Source organism: Artemia franciscana, chromosome 18, assembly GCF_032884065.1.
Source record: "Artemia franciscana chromosome 18, ASM3288406v1, whole genome shotgun sequence".
Taxonomy (NCBI): Eukaryota; Metazoa; Arthropoda; class Branchiopoda; order Anostraca; family Artemiidae; genus Artemia; species Artemia franciscana.
Genome location: NC_088880.1, coordinates 14874628 through 14897586, shown reverse-complemented (window position 1 = coordinate 14897586; position 22959 = coordinate 14874628). Strand labels below are relative to the sequence as shown.

The 22959-nt window shown below is 35.6% G+C and overlaps 1 protein-coding gene across 5 annotated transcripts in view; it reads right to left on the bottom strand.

The window, feature by feature from the left end:
- Positions 1-22959, bottom strand: part of LOC136038659 (trypsin-1-like) — a 75573-nt gene that overhangs the window by 4659 nt on the left and 47955 nt on the right. For 4 of the 5 annotated variants that reach the window (XM_065721921.1, XM_065721920.1, XM_065721922.1 and 1 more), the window contains exons 8-9: positions 20308-20530; positions 13775-13924 (exon numbers count right to left, since the gene is read on the bottom strand). In XM_065721921.1, the coding sequence (XP_065577993.1) occupies positions 13775-13924; positions 20308-20530 (373 nt within the window). Of the gene's footprint in view, positions 1-13770; positions 13925-20307; positions 20531-22959 lie in introns of all 5 variants that reach the window. The other variant, XM_065721924.1, reaches the window with a different exon arrangement.

Here is a 22959-nt window from a genome sequence, read left to right as displayed (position 1 = left end):
GCAGCCGTTACAATGATGACGACGACGTAAAAACGGTATGTGTTTATGAAGACATTATTTTAAAATTAGTTGAGAGGCATGATCAGTGTTTGAAAAGATTGTTACCTTTGCCAAACAATAGAGTAACGTATTTAATTTATGAAAACAGATTTACTTTTTTGAAATAACATTTCGTTGTACGCTTGTGTTAAAACGGATCTTATTTAAAAAACAGACTTCGTATTTGCAGAACAACGTTTTGAGAGAAAAGGCTCATTCAGGGCATTAGCTTTTCGTCGGTAAAGTAAAATTGTCCGAAATAAACTATCATCTCCACAATAAGCAGAGAGCTGTTTCCAGGGTTACCACCATGGTCAGCTCCTAAAGTACTACAATCACCCAAATGTGTGCGCTACACGGCAATACTCGGTGCTCAAGTCAAAAATAGACTGAAATAGTGCTAAAATAGTACCAAAATAGTACGTACGGGCTTTTTTAGCAGCCATGATAGTAGTGAAGCCTCAACCAATCCGACAAGGGCCCTATCCCTTCGAATCCCGGCCCAGACCCTGTTTTTTAGAAATTTCTTCAAGACACAGATGCATGTTACGTAATAGGGAGTGTTTCCTAAGAGATGAAGGTGCATTTGACACAAAAAGAATGTTCTCTTCAAGATTCATATGTTAAGTACATAAGAAAGAGTGTTAAAAAACCTTCAAGGCCCAAAAAGCCATCAGTGGCCCCGTCGAATCAAGATGCAAATGTTTGCTTCGAGGATTTCTTTGATTGTTACGTCATGTGTTTGGTTATCTATATCTATCTATATATATAAAAATAAGTTGTCTGTGTGTGTGTGTCGAGTGACGTCATGTTTGTGTGTCGACTGACGTCATGTTTGTCGACTGACGTCATTATAAGGATTGAGCTGTATGCGTCATGAAGTTGTTTGTCGACTGACGTCATGTTTGTCAACTGATGAAATTACATGCCGGGACACCGGGACACAAGTGACGACCGGGACACAGGGAATATAAATGACGACCGGGAACCCCAAAGAGAAATTAAAGACTGGGACACCCGGACACAAATCACGACCAGGACACAGGGAATATAAATGACGACCGGGACACAGGGACACAACTACAACGGGGACGTCGGGGGCACAGGTGGGATATATAAATGACGACCGGGACACAGGGATTGTTTGAATAGAAATTACAGACCGGGACACAAATGACGACCGGGACACCGGGACACAGGGAATATAAATGACGACCGGGACACTCAAAGAGAAATTACAAACTGGGATACCGGGACACAAATGACGACCGGGACACAGGGAATATAAATGACGACCAGGACACAGGGACACATCATTAGAATAATGAGGTATACTGAATACGGATTGTTTTTCCCATGGACAATTATATGTTGCATGTTCAAGAGTCAGTAAACCTGACAATCTATTTATATGCACAGACAATGGGACAGCGAAGAATGTTGTATATTCGCATGTTTTACGTAGTTAAAAACATATATATATATATATATATATATATATATATATATATATATATATATATATATATATATATATATATATATATATCTATATATATAAAAATAAGTTGTCTGTCCGTTACGCCAGATTATATCTTCTATATAAATAAAAGAAAACAAACTAGAATACAAAAACTGGAAATTGCATAAATATTTCGAAATATTTTGACAATAGATTAAAGTAATTCGAAAAAGAAAAATGGTAAAAAACTAAAAAAAAAACTAAAAAGAAAAAACTAAAAAAAAAATTAAAAATTAAAAAAATTAAAAAAAGAAAAAACCTAAAAAGAAAAAACGTAAAAAAAAAAAAGATAAAAAACTAAAAAAAACTAAAAAAGCTAAAAAACTAAAAAAAGAAAAAACTAAAAAAAAACTGGGAATTGCACAAATATTTCAATATATTTTGAAAATAGATTAAAGTAATTCGAAAACCTTAAAACAGATACCCCAAATTTTGATGTTTAATTTAAATTGTTGGAGCTTTAGCATGCTTGGCACGTAAAGATTTTTCAAAGTGTAATATGAATAAATATATATAAAAATAAGTTGTTTGTGGGTTATGTCTGTCTGTCTGTCTGTCGAGTGACGTCGTGTTTGTCCGCATATGACGTCTGAATTAGTTCACACTAATACAAAAGAAGAAAAAAAACTAAAAAAGGTAAAAACTACAAAAAAACTAAAAAGAAAAAAAACTAAAAAAGCTAAAAAACTAAAAAAAACTAAAAAACGGTAAAAAACTAAAAACTAAAAAAAAATGAAAAAACTAAAAAAAGGCAAAAACTAAAAAAAAACTAAAAACTAATAAAAAAAACTAAAAAAGCTAAAAAACTAAAAAAACTAAAAAAAACTAAAAAAAGGTAAAAAACAAAAAAAATACTAAAAACTAAAAAAGAAAAAACTAAAAAAAAAGGAAAAAACTGAAAAATAAGAGAAAAAGAAAACTAAAAAAATATTAATAAATATAAAAAATATAAATATAAATATAATATAAATTAGCAATCAACAAAGCACCGAGACACAAATGACGACCGGGACACAGGGAGTATAAATGACGACCAGGACATAAGTAAAAAAAAAAACTAAAAAAACTAAAAAAATGGTAAAAACTACAAAAAAACTAAAAACTAATAAAAAAACTAAAAAATCTAAAAATCTAAATAAACCAAAAAAGAAAAAAAAGAAAAAAGGAAAAAAATAAAGGAGAAAAACAAAACAAAAGGAAAAAACTAAAAAAAATTTTCATCTAAAAAACTAAAAAAAACTAAAAAAGGTAAAAACTAAAAGAACTAAAAAAGAAAAAAATAAATGACGACACTCAAAGAGAAAGCGACCAGGACAAAAGGAATGTTCGATTAGCAATCAACAAAGCACCGGGACACAGGGAGTATAAATGACGACCAGGACATAAGTAAAAAAAAAAACTAACAAAACTAAAAAGAAGCAAAAACTACAAAAAAACTAAAAAGAAAAAAAAACTAAAAACTAATAAAAAAACTAAAAAATCTAAAAATCTAAATAAACTAAAAAAGAAAAAAAAGGAAAAAAATAAAGGAGAAAAACAAAACTAAAAAACGAATGTATATACAGACCGGGACACCGGGATACAAATGACGACCGGGACACAGGGAATATAAATGACGACCGGGACACGGGGACACAACTACAACGGGGACACCGGGGGAAACAGGGGGATATAAATGACGACCGGGACACCGGGACAGGGAATGGTCGATTAGCAATCACCATCAACAAAGCTCAAGGGCAATCATTAGAATCATGAGGTATAGATCTGAATACAGATTGTTTTCCCATGGACCATTATATGTTGCATGTTCAAGAGTCGGTAAACCTGACAATCTATTTATATGCAAAGACAATGGGACAGCAAAGAATGTTGTATATTCGCAAGTTTTACGTAGTTAAAACCATATATATATATATATATATATATATATATATATATATATATATATATATATATATATATATATATATATATATATATATATATATATATATATATATATATATATATATATATATATATATATATATATATATCTATATTCACAGGTGGGACATAGGGACACAACTACAATGGCGCGTAACTATTATGGCGCGTAACGACTGACGCGCGCGGGGGGGGTTAGGGGGGGCGCGAAGCGCCCCCACCAACTAGGTGTTGGGGTGGCGCGAAGCGCCACCCCAACAGCTAGTATATATATATATATATATATATATATATATATATATATATATATATATATATATATATATATATATATATATATATATATATATATATATATATATATATATATATATATATCTATTCACAGGTGGGACACAGGGACACAACTACAATCGCGCGTAACTAATATTGTGCGTAACGACTTACGCGCGCGGGGGGGCGCGAAGCGCCACCCCAACAGCTAGTCTATCTATATAAAAATAAGTTGTCTGTGTGTGTGTGTGTGTGTCGAGTGACGTCATGTTTGTGTGTCGACTGACGTCATGTTTGTCAACTGAAGAAATTACAGACCGGGACATCGGGACACAAATGACGACCGGGACACCGGGACATAGGGAATATAAATGACGACCGGGACGCTCAAAGAGAAAGCGACCGGGACACAAGGAATGTTCGATTAGCAATCACCATCAACAAAGCACCGGGACACAAATGACGACCGGGACACAGGGAATATAAATGACGACCAGGACACTCAAAGAGAAATTACAGACCGGGACACCGGAAAACAAATGACGACCGGGACAAAAATAACGACCGGGACACCGGGACACTCAAAGATAAATTACAGACCGGGACACAAATGACGACCGGGACACAGGGAATATAAATGACGAACGGGACGTTCAAAGAGAAATTACAGACTGGGACACTGGGACACAAACGACGACCGGGATACTGGGAATATAAATGACTACCGGGACACAGGGAATGTTCGATTAGCAATCACCATCAACAAAGCTCAAGGGCAATCATCAGAATAATGATGTATAGATCTGAATACGGATTGTTTTTCTCATGGACAATTTTATGTTGCATGTTCAAGAGTCGATAAACCCGACAATCTATTTATATGCACAGACAATGGGACATCGAAGAATGTTGTATATTCGCAAGTTTTACGTAGTTAAAAACATATATATATATATATATATATATATATATATATATATATATATATATATATATATATATATATATATATATATACTAGCTGTTGGGGTGGCGCTTCGCGCCACCCCAACACCTAGTTGGTGGGGGCGCTTCGCGCCCCCCCCAAGCCCCCCCGCGCGCGTAAGTCGTTACGCGCCATAATAGTTACGCGCCATTGTAGTTGTGTCCCTATGTCCCACCTGTGAATATAGATAGATATATATATATGGTTTTAACTACGTAAAACTTGCGAATATACAACATTCTTTGCTGTCCCATTGTCTTTGCATATAAATAGATTGTCAGGTTTACCGACTCTTGAACATGCAACATATAATGGTCCATGGGAAAACAATCTGTATTCAGATCTATACCTCATGATTCTAATGATTGCCCTTGAGCTTTGTTGATGGTGATTGCTAATCGACCATTCCCTGTCCCGGTGTCCCGGTCGTCATTTACATCCCCCTGTTTCCCCCGGTGTCCCCGTTGTAGTTGTGTCCCTGTGTCCCGGTCGTCATTTATATTCCCTGTGTCCCGGGTCCCGGTCGTCATTTGTATCCCGGTGTCCCGGTCTGTATATACATTCGTTTTTTAGTTTTGTTTTTCTCCTTTATTTTTTTCCTTTTTTTTTCTTTTTTAGCTTATTTAGATTTTTAGATTTTTTAGTTTTTTTATTAGTTTTTAGTTTTTTTTTCTTTTTAGTTTTTTTGTCCCGGTCGTCATTTATATCCCCCTGTTTCCCCCGGTGTCCCCGTTGTAGTTGTGTCCCTGTGTCCCGGTCGTCATTTATATTCCCTGTGTCCCGGTCGTCATTTGTATCCCGGTGTACCGGAGTTGTGTCCCTGTGTCCCGGTCGTCATTTATATTCCCTGTGTCCCGGGTCCCGGTCGTCATTTGTATCCCGGTGTCCCGGTCTGTATATACATTCGTTTTTTAGTTTTGTTTTTCTCCTTTATTTTTTTCCTTTTTTTTTCTTTTTTAGCTTATTTAGATTTTTAGATTTTTTAGTTTTTTTATTAGTTTTTAGTTTTTTTTTTCTTTTTAGTTTTTTTGTCCCGGTCGTCATTTATATCCCCCTGTTTCCCCCGGGTCGTCATTTATACTCCCTGTGTCCCGGTGCTTTGTTGATTGCTAATCGAACATTCCTTTTGTCCTGGTCGCTTTCTCTTTGAGTGTCGTCATTTATTTTTTTCTTTTTTAGTTCTTTTAGTTTTTACCTTTTTTAGTTTTTTTTAGTTTTTAGTTTTTTTAGTTTTTTACCTTTTTTTAGTTTTTTTAGTTTTTTTTAGTTTTTTAGCTTTTTTATTTTTTTTATTAGTTTTTAGTTTTTTTGTAGTTTTTGCCTTTTTTTTAGTTTTTTTAGTTTTTTAGCTTTTTTATTAGTTTTTAGTTTTTTTTGTAGTTTTTGCCTTTTTTTAGTTTTTTTAGTTTTTTTATTTTTTTTATTAGTTTTTAGTTTTTTTTGTAGTTTTTGCCTTTTTTTTCTCTTTGAGTGTCGTCATTTATTAGTTTTTTCCTTTTTTTTTTTTAGTTTTTTATTGGTTTTTACCTTTATTTTAGCTTATTTTTCAGTTTTTTCCTTTTTTTTAGTTTTTTTTATTTTTTATTTTTTTTAGTTTTTTACCTTTTTTTAGTTTTTTTAGTTTTTTAGCTTTTTTACTTTTTTTATTAGTTTTTAGTTTTTTTTGTAGTTTTTGCCTTTTTTTAGTTTTTTCAGTTTTTTTTTTAGTTTTTTATTGGTTTTTACCTTTATAGTTTTTTTAGTTTTTTAGCTTTTTTATTTTTTTTATTAGTTTTTAGTTTTTTTTGTAGTTTTTGCCTTTTTTTAGTTTTTTCAGTTTTGACGTCACCTGATCCAGTTTTTTCAGGTGACGTCACCTGACACATCCATCCATCCATCCACAGACAACTTATTTTTATATATATAGATATATATATATATATATATATATATATATATATATATATATATATATATATATATATATATATATATATATATATAACGAAAAGAGAAATCTTTTCTCTTTTATCTATATTCACAGGTAGGACACAGGGACACAACTGCAATGGCGCGTAACTAATATGGCGCGTAACGACTTACGCACGCGGGGGGCTTGGGGGGCGCGAAGCGCTACCCCAACAGCTAGTTACTTAATAGTTTCTCTGATTCTTAAAAAACATACGAGACCCCGCCAACTCAGGATTTCTTTGATTTTTATGTCATAATTTTCTCTGGGTGTTTAAAGAACTCCAGGGTCCCGCCAAATCAGTATTTATTTGGTTGTTACGGAAAAGTTTCTTTGTGTGTTTAAATAGCCTTCAGGGGCCTCCGCCCAATCAGGATTTCATTGATCTTTATGATTTAAAACCTGATGGTGTAGAGAAAAACTTTAAGGGGCCGGCCAAATCAGGATTTTTTTGGGTGTTGCATAAAAGGGTTAAGTAAAATGGCGTGTTAGAGTCCACTAATGAAGCAGCTGGGGGAGGGGATTAAGAAATTTTTCTTCGAGATGTTTTTCTAGGGGATTCAAGACATTTCAAGGCGTTGTTCAAGATATTTTTCTTCAAGAAGTTTTCAAGACATTTCAAAACTTTTTTTCAGGACGTTTTTGAAGACGTTTCAAAACATTTCAAGACGCCTTTAAGACCTTCTTCTTCAAGAAATTTTTTCAAGATATTTCAAGACGTTTTCTTTGACATTTTTTCATCAGAACTTTTTTCAAGGCGTTTCAAGACATTTCAAGACGTGGTTTAAGACATTTTTCTTAAAGATGTTGAAAAAAAACACAACAAAAGAAAAAACAAAAAATGAAAAAGCTTACAAAGGATAAAATATAAGCTAAAGAAACCGTGACTTAAAGAAAGCGGGGAACCCTAACAACTAATTCCAAGGAGTGGGTTGTTATTAGAGATAAGTTTAAACCATATAAGAGGTATTTCTAAGAAGTATTTATGAAGATGCCACACTTCTATTGCTCTATTAGACGCACCTGCAAGAAAAAGTCATATTTTTTGAATTCGGTTATTTCCGAGAGGTTTCAATGAAAATTCCATGTTTCTTTGAGCAAAGACAGTGCGTTGAGAGCCTTTTCCTCAGAAAATAATTTCTAAAGAGTTTTCGTACTTTTTGTTGTTAAGTTTCACCTGCGATTGTAATATCATTTTAAATGGCTACTTTTCAAAGATGAATTCAGTTGTTTTTTCCACCAAGGCTTTTAAGTACTACCTTTTCATAAATAAATTATTTCCTTAAGCCAACCTGATTTGGCTATTATTGCTAATTTAGCTAGGGGTCGTGACTGACAATCTCAAATTATTCCATTTTACACACTGTTGCTCTTAAAGAAAATAGGGGAAAAGCTATTCAAAAAACACAATTTGAGACTAATTTTCTATTGTTTAATGTACTAGAGCCTGCTTTGCCAGTTTTGAGCCCGTTCTCCGTAAACTATTCCTCCTGCTTTTGAATTGGCCTTTAAAAGACAGATAAAAAGAGCAACGAGTCCTTATTTGAGACCGTCAGACAAAGTTCTTGTGAGCTCAACCCCTTCTTTATTCTTTCAATTTACCTTTCCTCCAATGAAAATTCTTTAGGTGCCCCCTCCTACTTCAACCACCACTGGAAAATATCCTGGATACGGTCATGCACTGTAGACAAAATATTTGATGTTATTTGCAGTTTGAGTCGAACTATGCAAAAAAGACAATAAAGAAGATAAATCAATTATGTCGGTCACGATTAAAATGCTGACTATTATGCCTAACTGCAACATGAAGATACTGAAAACATGAAAAAGTTGTTTTTTTAAGAAGATTTAAGAAAAAGAATTTGTTAAACCAAACTGATCTGAGTTCTCGTGTAAAATTAAAATAAATAAGAAAGATGACAGAAAAGGAAAGAGAAAAACAAAATAAATCCTAGTGACATTACTAGGAGTAATGTTTAGAGTTCATCATTGCCTCTAAAATATGCAAAAATATTACAATGGTTTAAAAATCCATACTAAATAATTCTACCAAGTCGCAGACAAGCCTATTGACTCCTATTGAGTCTTTTCTTAGTAGGGGGCCTCCCCAGGCCACTCACGCGTCCCCAGGTGGCGGATAAGGGAACGTCCTACATGTATGTAGGATACCTTCATAGAAGGTGCGGACCAAGGGGGACCTAGTTCCTGGGGGCCCATAATTGAAACTGGGACACCCTTGCCCGGGGGGGGGGGGTCAGAAATACAGGCGGAGGAGGAGGAAAGCCCCTCTGATGTACACCATGCAGTGCCCACTGGCTCGTGGACATGTCCTTGCGGTTACACACCTTCCCCCAGCAATGGGAAAAGTTGCTCGGCGTCGCAGACCACCGAACGGGAGGACCACTTCCCTTTCTAGAGGGACAAATGTGAAGGGCAGACGATCCAGCTTCATGGACAATATCCTCTGCTAAGGGTAGAGAGGAGTGGCTTACCGCTACCCCGACAAATTAGCCATGAAACTGCTTCTCTTAAATATAAATTATGAAAATGGCGAATAGGATAGTAAGAACTCGTGCTACCGCGTCCAGGGTAACCGACGGTACGAGACCAAGAATTGCAAATTCTGACAATGATAATGATGATAAAGATGATAATGATGATAATGAAAATTATTTTGTTACCACGTCTGGCGAAGCCGACGATCATTTATCCGATTTGACAACTCTCCAGTCAGAGAAGACTTCGTTTATTCTAACCCCAAAAACATATCTCTCACTAGGAACGCTAAACGTACCACATTAGCCAAACCAGGTGATGGAGTTGACCGCCAAGGTATCGGTTTCCTACTCTCCAAGCTGCTACTTCTCTTCAATAATTTCAAGCAGGCTTATGACTTGATATGGTGAGATGGATTATGGAAACTCTTTCGTTAATTCGATATATTTCTCCATCATTTGCCGAGTGGAGAAAATCTGGTCTATGGTAGAGCGGTCTTTTCGAAAGCCTGCTTGGTATTCCCCTAAGATATGGTTTGTCGGAGATTTCAGACGGTCAAGGAGTATTTTTGAAAGAATCTTCGCCGGTTGGCTAGTTAAGCTTATCGGTCTGTAGTTGTTACAGTCACCCTTTTCCCCCTTTTTAAAAAGGGGGACGATGGCGGCTTTCACCCAAAATCTGGGGAAGTGGCCCGTTTCCCAGACACTTGTTATGACTTTGTGATAGATATCAACCAGTTCTTCTGGGCCTGCTTTTAGTAGTTCTGACTGAATACCATCCGAGCCTTGGGCTTTATTAATTTTTAGTGATTTTATAGCTGAGAGCACTTCATCTCCTAGTGGAGGAGGGCTTGGGTCTACTGGGTACTGCGGTAGTGGGAAAGATAGTAAGATGTTCGGGTCGGGCGTTATTATCGGGTTGATTATTTCGCTGAAGTGATCCTTCCATCGTTCTCGTCTTCCCTCGGAGTCCGTGATTGGGAGCCCGTATTTATCTAACAGTGTAGGAGCAGCCGATAACTTCTTTTTTGACAGTTCAAGGACTTTCTTGTACATGAAGTGGCTATTACCTTTTTGAAAGGCTTCTTCACACTCACGACATTTATCATTGACGTAGTGTCATAGAGCTTGCCGGATTTTCTTCTCTACTAGGCGCTTCAGCCTCTTTACTCGTCCTTGCTTTGTCGATATACCTTGTTAGTATGGGCGCACTTCTGCACACATAGATCAATAATTTCGGGGGTGACCCACGGTTTATCCGAATGGGTCTGAATTCCCAGGATTTCACTAGCAGTTTCTCTGATGATGGATGCGCTTTCGTCGACCAATCGGTAAATTTCTTCTGCTGTTGGAGCTTCTATGGGTTGGATTCTTGACAACTTGTTTGAGGGTGCTGTTCTATACCTGTTCCTTCTTTCTATGTTTTTAGCAGGTCGACACAATATCCTGGTAAGCTTTTCTTAGTTTGTTGGGGCTTCCGAATACGCAAAAACGGAGCTCAGACATGACTAGAACGTGGTCCGAGCCAAAGTCGCCACCAGCTATGGAATCTGTATTCATTACTGATGATTTCCATCGCCTCCCGACAAGTATGTAATCAATGGTGTTTGCAGTGCGGCTGTCAGGGGATCTCCAAGTAACTTTCCTTTGTTCTCTATAACGGAGCATGGTGTTCGTTATGAAAAGTTCGTTATCCCGACAAAAGTCGATGAGCATTTCACCACTGTGGTTCTGCCCCCCATGCATGAACTTGCCCATGACGTCTTCAAGTCCATCATTTGAGTGTTCGACATTGGCGTTGAAGTCCCCAATCACGAACAGAACATCTTTCTTGGGAGCCGTGTCAACGGTGTGTTGGAGTTGGATGTAGAATTTTTCAGCTTCTTGGTCATTCCGGGATGAGTCTGGGGCGTTAACTTGGATTATGGCCATGTTGGCAATGGTTCCTTTCAGACGAATGGTGATAATACGTTCAGAGACAGGACGGACGGCAAGAAGAGACTGTTTGGCTCGCTTGGAGAGCAGTAAACCGACACCTTGGCGGTCAACTCCATCACTTCTTCCAGATGTGATGAGCGTGATGTCGTTGATACTTTCTATTCATGTGGAGGGAAGGTGAGTCTCAGATAGTCCAACGATGTCCCAGCGGTAACGATTCATCTCGTTTAGGACTAGTTTGCTTTTTCCTGGTTTGGCTAATGCGCGTACGTTTATCGTTCCTAGTGAGAGATATGTTTTTGGGATTAGGATAAATGAAATCTTCTCCGACTGGAGAGTCGTCAAATCGGATAAATGATCGTCGACTGCCCCGGACGCGGTAACAAAATCATTTTCATTATCATCATTATCGAAATTATCATCAATATCAATGTAGCAATTTGTAATTCTTGGTCTCATACCGTTGGTTACCCCGGACGCGGTAGCACGAGTTCTTACTTTCTTGTTCGCCATTTTCATAGTTTATATTTAAGAGAAGGAGTTTCATGGCTAATTTGTCGGGGTAGCGGTAAGCCACTCCTCATTACCCTTAGCAGAGGCCATTTTCCATGAATCTGGATCGTCTGCCCTTCACAGTTGTCCCTCTAAGAAGGGAAGGGATCCTCCCGTTCGGTGGTCTGCGACGCCGAGCATTTTCCCCATTGCTAGGGGAAGGTGTGTAGCCACCGGGACATGTCCACACGCCGGTGGTCCCTGCATGGTGTACATCAGAGGGGCCTTCCTCCTCCTCCACCTGTATTTCTGACCTTCGAGCGAGGGTGTCCCAGTTTCAATTATGAACCCCAAGGAGCTAGGTTCCCCCTTGGTCCACACCTTCTATGAAGGTATCCTACATATCTGTAGGACGTTCCCCTATCCAGCACCTGGGGATGCCCTGAGTGGCCTGGGGGAGGACCCCTACTAAGAAAAGACTCAATAAGACTCAATAAGTTTGTCTGCGACTTGGTAGAATTATTCAGTATGGATTTAAAAAAAAATTATAATTTTTTTTTGCATGTTTTAGGGGCAATGGTGAACTCTAAACCTTACTCCCAGTAGCGTCACTAGGATTTATTTTGTTTTTCTCTTTCCTTGTCTGTCATCTTTCTTATTTATTTTAATTTTACACGAGAACTCATATTAGTTGGGGTTAATAAATTCTTTTTCTTAAATCTTCTTTTAAAAAAGCTATTTATGTTTTCAGTATCTTCGTATTGCAGTTAGGCATAACAGTCAGCATTTTAATCGTGACCAACATAATTGATTATCTTTTTGAATAGTTCGACTCAAACTGCGAATAACATCAAATATTTTGTCTACAGTGCATGGCCGAATCCAGGATGTTTTCCAGCGGTGGTTGAAGTAGGAGGGGGCACCTAAAGAATTTTCATCGGAGGAAAGGTAAACCAAAAGAATGAAGAAGGGGTTGAGCTCACAAGGACTTTGTCTGACGGTCTCAAATAAGGACTCGTTGCTCTTTTTATCTGTATTTGAAAGGCCAATTTACAAGTAGGAGAAATAGTTTAGGGAGAACGGGCTCAAAAATGGCAAACCCGACCCTAGTACATGAGTAAAACAATAGAAAATTAGTCTTAAATTGTGTTTTTTGAATAGCTTTTCCCCTATTTTCTGTAAGAGCAACAGTGTGTAAAATAGAATAATTTGAAATTGTCAGTCACGACCCCTAACTAAATTAGTAGTATTAGCCAAATCAGTTTGGCTTAAGGAAATCATTTATTTATGAAAATGTAGTACTTAAAAGCCTTGGTGAAAAAAACAAACAACTGAATTCATCTTTGAAAAGCAGCCATTTAAAGTTAGATTACAATCGCAGGTGAAACCTAACAACAAAGAGTACGAAAACTCTTTCGACAATATTTTCTGAGGAAAAAGCTCTCAACGCCATGTAGCGTTTTTTATTTGAAACCTAAAATTGATTTATAAAGCCCAAAATAAAATTAAGAACCTTATTCTAGTTTTATAATTTTTTTTAACTTGTGCTTTGTTTTCGACTATAGTATTTACCAAACACTTTTATTTTGGTGCATTTTTTCTTTTTAATGCTGTTTGTTTCCCACACTAGTATTAACCTAGCCATTCACAGCCAAAATAAAGCTTAAAACAAATTAGTCTGCTTTCATTAAGAGAATATCAAGATGGATCCAGAGAGAGTGTGGCCATTAACTAAAACCAAAATTAAGAAATTAAAAAAAGTTTGTTTTCAGCTTTTTCAGTTTACTGGGTAATGCTATTTTTTCAGTGCTTGGGTGTAAGTGCTGACGGCATTAGTTAAAAAAAAGTTTATTAAAATAAAAAAAATTCTCTGAGGATCAGCACAAGGTCACTGTTCGGTCCTTGTCTTATAAAGCAAAGTTATATCCTACTAATTCCTGTCGTTCTATGAGGTAATCACTCAAACCACTTGAAATGATCTTCACATTTAAAAAAGATTATAATATAGGTAAAACAAAGCTTAAAATCTTAACCTTAAAATACTAAAGCTGAAAAGATGATAACTTTTAAGCATTAATCACTGAAGCTAATATCGGGCTTATTTAAAACGAAAGAAAGGGTTGATAATGATAAAATAAACAGAGATTACCTACGTTTAGTTATACCCCATCCCGATATGATACATTTCCGACCATCCTGCTCGTAGGAACTGTCTGGAGGCAAGCAAATTGGTTGAACTTGATTTCCAAATCGTATAGCTTTGCTTAATCGTATAACCGCAACGTCATTATTGTACCGAGATGCTGTAAAAAGTATCCAACACTATATTTAATGTGTAACAATGGAGAAAAAAGGGAGAGTAGATCCTGATGTTTTTCTATGGAGCTTCTCTTCCAAGGAAATTATGAAGACGTAAAACTAAAGGCGTTTGAAGCCAAATTATAATTTTGCGAAGATAATCGCCCTTGGATTTTTTCTGTGAAACTTCCAATTTCTTTACCATTATATAACTAAATAGTCCACCCTTACATATATATATATATATATATATATATATATATATATATATATATATATATATATATATATATATATATATATATATATATATATATATATATATATATATATATATATATATATATATATATATATATATATGGCTTAGTGAAGCCATTACATGATTTTTTTTAGCTTAGCTAACACTTCACCTAATGACCTCAAAAATAAAAATCGATAAAAGATTTTTTTAATTGTGATTAGTGGTTTGTAGCTTATAATAAATGTTTGGATGGCTTTTTTCCATAGCAGTCTGTAATGAAATTGTAGTTATTTAAAAGTCTTAGTTCTTATTGTTTTGAAGCAACTGAATTTTTGCTTGTGTCGGAAATTATTTTGCAATTAATTACTCAAAATGTATCTAAAAACATAATTAAGTCTATTTTTCATAGTTATGTTGATGAAAACGAAGTGAATTAAACTATTAAAGGCTTTAGTTGTTCAACTTTGGATGTTATTCTTCGAAAACTACTTCTTACATTTGGTTCATTGTAATTATTGGCGTCAATTTGCGAAAATCAAGGGGGGGGGGGCAAAATGTAGTTTTTCACCCCTAGGGAGATGCATATTTGTTGTCTTTCAATTTTTCTAATAAAAATACCAAAAAGGCATTTTCAAAATCTGTGGGAGAAGCAATAAACTTGGGGGCACGTACCCCTTCCATAATTGACGCCACTGATTGTAATAGTTTCCGTTTCTTTATGAGTTAGAAATGTCCTATCTGTTAGAAAATTGAACAAAGGACTTTGATGGTATTCTCACTTAAGCCCTTACGCCAGTGATCTGATCAGAGCAGAATAAACCTAGATCTAGTGAAAAAACGAAGAAAAAACTGCCAGTTAAATTACCTCAGATTCGTTACACTAAAAAAAATCTTTTACTTTCAAAATATGTAAGATCTTAACAATTTTGATTAGACAATTAGCCAAAAGGATTAGCCAAACTATTAGTCAAATTAACAATTAGCCACAAAACAAGCATTTTTGTATTTGACCATAAGTGGGTCTTAATGGCATTGCAAAACTGGATTAACTGGTTTTAACTAAAATAATTGCCCTCCTAGACCGGTAATGCCTGAATTAGCTACTGAGGATTTGTTAATGGTGCTATATTTATCAGGAGTAGCTGAGGCTCAGAATTTGTCTTTCTATAGTAAGGTTTGCAAGGTTCAACCAATTGGTGGAACCAGCTGAAACTTTGGCCGTTTTTCATGCTCTTGTTTTATGTTTCAAAATCAACTTGAGACGCTCAAAGGCAAAAAACTGCCTCTGAGTACCATATTAGCCCCGTTCATATCCACAGATATAAATCTTGTTAAACCATGACCTTTTTAGAAAACATAACAAGGTTGAGTTTAGAGCTCAAAGACTGCTGTAAACACGCACTTCACAGAAACATTCTGATGTAAATTACTTTCTACAATTAACTCCAATCTTCACAAATCTACATATCTTGAGTAAGTGAAAAAGAATTCATTTCATGTTCTTTTTCATATCCCTATTTTTGGTCTAACCAACAATAAGTCAAAAATCATCTTTGATAGTGTTTACCAATGCGAGCATAGCGTGCCGTCACGAAGTACCTAACTGGGAGGGGGGTTGAGTACTACCAAGAGGTTTGTTTTAACGTGATCCAAACGGCAGAATTTCTCCTTTTCATCTTTAAATTCATTTTCTAAAAATATTTCGTTTTCCAGACACCCCCTACCGCCTCCCTGCTCTACAGCCCCCTACCGCCCTTCTGCTCTATGGCCCCCTACCATCTCCTTGCTGGCGCTCATGAACATAATGATTGTATTACGAAAACTTTCCAATTAGTATGGTTAAAGGTGAAGATTTACTTATCTTATATTTACGCCAATGTCAATTGTCTGATTTATCAAACGGTTCGAGGCAAAAACCTCTAAGTAAAGAGCGATACGTCTCAGTAGTAACTGAATCTCTAAGAAACAAAGTTTTGATAACAATAGATGTATGAACAGAATCAAATTTTGATGCTTATTCAAAATATTTAAAATTCCTCAAATATAATGCTATTATCAAAGTCCTTATGAGCCTGAGAAAATTTGCCCAATTTTTGAAAAAGGGGTGAAACAACCCCAAAAATCAAGTGATCTTAATGAAAATCATTCCATCAGATTCAGTATACCAGAGAACCCTACTCTAGAGATTTTGAGCTCCTATGTAAAAAATGTAAAATGTTGCATTTTTTGCCAGAAGAAAGATCACGGATACGTGTTTATTTGTTTTAGTTTTTTTCCCAGGGGTTATCATATATCATATCGAGCAAGTGATCGTAGAAGATCAGGATAGAGCTTATTTGATAGGAAATCAAATGTTCTAGTGTCCTTTTTAAGTGACCAAATATTGGAGTGGAGCTAGACCCCCTCCCACGCTCATATTTTCCCCAAAGGCACCCGATCAAAATTTTTCGATTGCCAATTTGTTCAGTAAAGTCAACAAATTTAATAGCTATGTCTTTGAGGATGACTTAACCCCCCAAAGACCCAAGGGAAGGGCTGCTTGTTATTAGCTTTGCCCATTGTTTACACATAGTATTGGTTATTGAGAAGTATACAGACGTTTTGAAGGGGATTTTTCAGGTGGGGGGTGTTTAACTGGGAGGATGTGCTTATGGAGTGATTTTTATATGGGAACATAATTTTCTATAGGAGAGGGGGAGCCGGATTTCCCAGCATTATCTAAAACACGATCAGAAATTAAATGAAAGAAAGTTTTTTCAACTAAAAGTAAGGAGCAACATTAAAACTTAAAACGAAAAGAAATTATTATGTAAATGAGGGGGTCACCCCCTCGTCAATACCTTGCACTGAAGTTGTTATGCAGAATTTTTTTTTAGTATTTTAAAAGAGCTATTTATTCAAATTAAACAATCTTTGTGATTCAAGAGTCACTATTAAAGCACTAAAAAAATTGAACTTCAGCGAAAAGAGCGAGGTATTGAAGAGGGGGAGACCCCCCTCATATACATAATAACTTCTGCTCGTTTTAAGTTTAATGTTGCTCCTTACTTTCAGTTGTTAAAACGTGTCTTCTTATTTAATTTTAGTAAGATCTTATATATAATCTTGCTTAAGAAATTCTTTTCTCCAACGAATTTTTGCTCTAAAAATTATTTTCGCCATTCTTTTATCTACCTAAAGAAAATTAATGGAAAAACAAGTTTTTTCAACTGAAATTAAGGAGCAATATTAAAACTTAAACTAACAGAAATTATTAAGTATATGAGGGAGTTCACCCACCTCATTAATGCCTCGCTCTTTACGCTAAAGTTCAAATTTTGTTCCAATTTTTAAGAATGACCCTTGATTTACAAAGACTATTTAATTTGAGTACATAGCTCTTTTGAAAGTACTAAAAAAAACTTTAGCGTAAGGAGCGAAGTATTAACGAGGGGGTGAAATCCCTCATATATGTCATACTTTCTGTTCATTTAAAGTTTTAATGTTGCTCCTTGCTTTCAGTTGAAAAAACTTGTTCTTTTATTCAATTACAGATCTTTTTTAAATAATTCTGGGTAATCCGGTGCCCCTTCAAGGAAAATTCTGTTCCCCTAGGTAAAATTCCTCTATGCAAAGATCCTCCCACGTAGCCTACTCCCCCGACCCTCCCCACACAAGAAAAAATACCCCCTGAAAATGTCTGTTTACTTTCCAATAATGAATATTGTATGTAAAGAATGGACAAAGTTAATAACTTTCAAATCTTGCAGAGCGTGGGAGGGGGCCTAGTTGCCCTCAAATTTTTGGGTCACTTGAAAGGGCACTAGAACTTTAAATTTCAGTTCGAATGAGCCCTCTTGCAATATTCTAGAACCACTGGATCGATACAATAGCCCCTGGGGAAAAAACAAATAAACACGCTTCCGTGACCTTTTTTCTGGCAAAAAGTACAAAATTCCACATTTTTGCAGATAGGAGCTTGAAACCTCTATAGTAGGGTTCTCTGATACGTTGAATCTGATAGTGTCATTTTCATTAAGATTTTTTGGCTTTTAGGGGGGTTTTCCGTCTTTTTTTCAAAAATACGGCAAAAATTCTCCGGCTTGTAACTTTTAATGGATAAGACTAACTTGATGAAACTTATATTTGAAATAAACATAAAAATACAATGCTTTTGATGTATCTATTAGCTTCAAAATTTCGTTTTTTACAGTTTCGATTACTATTGAGCCGGTGGCTCCTTACTTACAGTTCGTTACGACGAACTGTTTGATCGTTCCAAGGTACATTGGAATATATTATGCTGCTTTTTTAGATATAAAATAGTTTTAGATGTAAGATATGGTCTTTCTTTTAATTCTTTCTTAGTTTAAGATATCGTTTATTCATTCACAAAATCTTAAATTGGAGTAATCCCACTGGTTATAAAAAGAGTAATAAAATCTTTAACACGTTTGAAAGTCTTTACAGGCGAGATTGACAAATGTATCAGAATAGCTTTAACTCGTCGGTGGTACTGTGGGCATTATAAATTAAAAGAAAATTCAAAATGAGCTTTATTTGAAGGATCATCCATTGTAATGAAGGTTCCATACATCTCCAACACTGAAAAATAGAATGACAATTTGTGTTGGTACGTCCTAAAATTGGGTCTTCAGTATCCGGGAATGTGTTCCTAAGGATCTAGTATCAGAATACCAGCTTACTAATTTCTGATCTCAACTGCTTCAAAAGTAGAAACAGGAGCTTGCTAGTTCTGGTACCTTAAATCGTCCAGTAAATAACATGATATTATGAAACCATGGTCAATTAAGTTAGAAGCTCCTTGTGTTCCCTGCAAACTATATCCATTAAATAATTTTTCAGCCCTGACAACTATTTAATTTTAGTCTAAGAGTTAGACTCACTGGATATTTTATTCCAGCCTTTTTTTCCAGCTAAAGCAACCCTGAATGCTCTATAACAAAAATAATTTAGAATTTTTATTACCTCAAATATTAGTTCTTGGACGGGTGTGAAGGGTTGGAGGAAGTGTGTCAACTACGATTTGTTCCTATTTTTCTTCCATTTGTTTTAGTAGCTTGTGTCTTCCTAGGATAATGGTTTTAGCCATTAATGACCCTATTGGCAGCCTTTGTTTGCGACGGTAATTTACCTAAACGCCAAAAATTACCAAGTGGAATCCTTAACAAATTTTTCAGGCTCTGAAATCAGTCTCCTGGTTTAGACTAAAGAAAAGCCTGACCCCAGTTTCTGTTGAAAAACTATGTTAGAATTGGACCCACTCCTGAATTCTATATAAAAGATTGTCATAAAATATCATTTTATAATAATATATAAAATATCATTCATAATATAATTTCCATAAAATATCTGTTATTCATTTTCTTTGTTTACTGAAATATTACACAGTCTTTCCTTGCAAAATTGGCAAAAGACTACATGTTCTCATTCTTCACGGAAATTAATCTACATATTAAAAATAAAATTTGGCGAAGTATTTAAAGTACGTCAATGCTGTTGAAATTAACTTAATTTAAATTCTTGTACAAGCGATTTTGAAATACGAAAAAAAACCTATTGTCTTTCACATTTAGGAAAATGGTCAAAATTCAAGGACAATTTTTGTAATTATGCAAATAAAACTACACTGCTCAGCATCTTTTATTGGTTGTGACTTTTATAGAAAAAATAACGACGTAATATTAACAATAATCTTAAACTAATTCAAAACACGATATATCATACTAATATAATATCAGGCCAGGTAGTAATATATTAGGTCATATAAAATAATACATATTATAAACAGGAAATATTAAGTCCTATTCAAGTCCGTAGTCAAAGGAGATAGCTGGAGAAACTATCTGTCAAGAAACTAAATAATTAAAGAATTGTAGTTTGAGAATCAATGCAGCCTCTCTATTGCAAAGACAAGCCAACAATTGTTTTGTCGATATAGGGATTTTCAAGAACGTAAAACAAAATAACATTAAATAAAAAAAAACACTTAGTTTTTCTGTCATATATACAGCGATCACCATCACCACGAGATAAAATTAAAACTTACACTAAATATTGAAGAGTTCTCAACGAGATGAGGGTCAAGACAAAAAAACTCGTTTTTTTGAATAGATTTAATCTGTAAAAAAAAAAAAAACTCACGCCGATTATAGTTCTCATGTATAATGAACTTCCCTACATCCAAAATCTGCTCTTCACGGCCTGGCTGAAGAAGCGAATTGCCACCTACAACGACTCTGAAATCGCTCACAGAGTAACCAACAACGCAGTGAGCTGCTGAAAGAACATGAGTCGCTGAAATAATAGAACCGCCACAGATGTGCTTGAATCGACCAGTGCTTCTGTCTCGCCATTTTACTCCAACCTTGAAAATTATTTAAAGATTCAGATAGTTGTACAATAGAGGACCTGATTATTGTAAGATATATTTCGAGAATTTAATAGCGTAGAAAGGGAGTCAAGACCCTCCCCTTTGAATTCAAGAAGTAATATATGAATCTTGTATGTGCCCTTTGAGCATTAGCCGTGTTCCTTTTAACATGGATCAGCCAAGACAGGCTGATAGATGAGCTCCAAAAGTATCTGTTCCGGCCTTGAATATTTCTACTAATTCTAGGTACTTTTGAATATGTTTTTTTTCTGCCGTTAATTCTGGTTCAAATTTTAAATTCTTTTAACGCAACCAAATTCACAGCACCAGTGATTTAATTTTGTGTATGTGCACTTTACCATTAGATTTACTATTAAAAGTTGTCATTTCATCGTTTCAGGTTCTGCTTTCTGAGCAACACAACTTACTGCCAATAGAGTTTTCTTCTCATTGGTCCGACAAGCTCAGAAGAACTTAGCTTCAAACTAAAGAGCGGAAAAAGTCACTGTTTTTGTTTTGTTTGTTCTTCATCTTGGAAACTTTCACACTGTTAAAATACCTGAAGCTAATCGTGTATATTTTATTTGGCATCTCCTGAGCCTCACTCAGTCAAAATATTGTCGTCGGTCAAAATATTGCAGTTCTGTTTTCTTTTAAAACAAGCAAAACTAAAATTTTGGATGAAAAAAAATATAGGATGCTAAATAACTCGTGTTCTACTAATTCAAAATATGGATACGTGATCTGATCTGACTCAAAGGCTCATGGAAGAAAACGAGATTCCTAACTTGTTTCGTTAGGACAAATACCAGAGTGTGCGAACATATATTTAATAGTTTCTACACCAAAATTTTTTTTCTGCACCAAAATGTTCAGAAAAATCAGCTGAATTGCACAAAAGATATTCACCAAAATCGTTCCTGTACAAGTGTCCCAATTTTGCCCTAGAAGGGGGAAATTGAGGGGGGAAATAGATATTTGTATATAAAAGTTTTGGAGTTTAAATACTTTCCTATCAAACTAAGCATGACAAATCCAAATACGACGTTGGAAATCCATTTTTCTGTATCAGGGTATCAATTTTCATCTTTATAGAAAAGAGGGAGGGGGTGGGTAAAGTACACAGATCATTATTTGATGGATTTCTAGGACCAGAAGATTATTTTATATCATGTAAAGTAGTATATTGGCTAATATGAGTTTAAAAAGCAGTTATTTTTACCGTTTACCTGATTTTTACCTCTGAAACCCTTGTAATATGAGGGGTTGATAAGCATAACTTCTTGAAAACTAATTCTTAAATCGTGGTAAAAACTTGAGATCAATCTTTTATAAAAAGGGAACGCCTAGAACTCAGGTAAATTAAATACAAATCTTTGGGATTTTAAAGCATAGCCTGAAGCTAATTCTTCTCCCTACTCATCTATGTTATCATCCTCAACCTCTCTTACTGCAGCGTTAGCATTTAATGCCTCTTTACACTCCCCAAAGAAAAAGCTATAGGGTAAATCTTTCCGACGGCAGCTGTAACTGAGAGACTCGTACCCGATGGTGAACTGGCACCGTATCATCTTGAGCAGATTTTTTGGTGCTGGTGAACCATCTGTCGTAATGAGAAGATGCATCTTCCGTGACGAAGAGAGGCTTCAACCCCACTCTTCGGGCTTTAGTGAATCGGACGTGTCTTGGCACTTCATTATTTGCAAATAGCACTGATAAAAGTGGTACTTTACGACAGCCAAGGCTGGCAGAAGTCGCTCTGTCTGAACGAAAGCATTTGAACGCACAGCCCGCATAGTAAATAATCGCACCCGGGCATTGTTCAGGGTCTTCTCATTACTTTTCCCTTTGTGTATGCGGAGCAAAGCCTTCTCACTGTCTTCGGTGATCTACTAGCGGTTGGATCCTTGTGTCATGAAGATATCTTGAAAGCATTTTTAAAAATACCCTTTTTAGTGACAAGGAAACCACTGCTGCTTTCCCTACGTCATGAAGTCTAGATGTTGTATCGTTGACAGAAATTGCGTGGCAAACGAATAGATTTTCTGCTGATTCGGTTCCTAGTTTGTCCTTGATTCTTTTTATGTCCTGTGCTCGTCAGTTGCTGATTCGGTTCCTAGTTTGTCCTTGATTCTTTTTATGTCCTGCGCTCGTCAGTTATTTTAATGCGTGTCTGTCTGCATAAAGATATCACATGCATCAAGATTGGTATGGTACAGCAGAAGAACTAAGATATTGGTATCACTCCCAATCGAATTGGTCGACAAAGTTTCATTACAATTGCCTGTAGTTTGTACAACTAAGACACCGGCATCATCCTTAGCATGTAGAATTCGACATCCTGAGTTCGGCAGCGTCTCATTTAGTAGGTCGATAAAGCATTGTATATTTTTGGACTTACTTACTAATTCAAAAGTAATCGG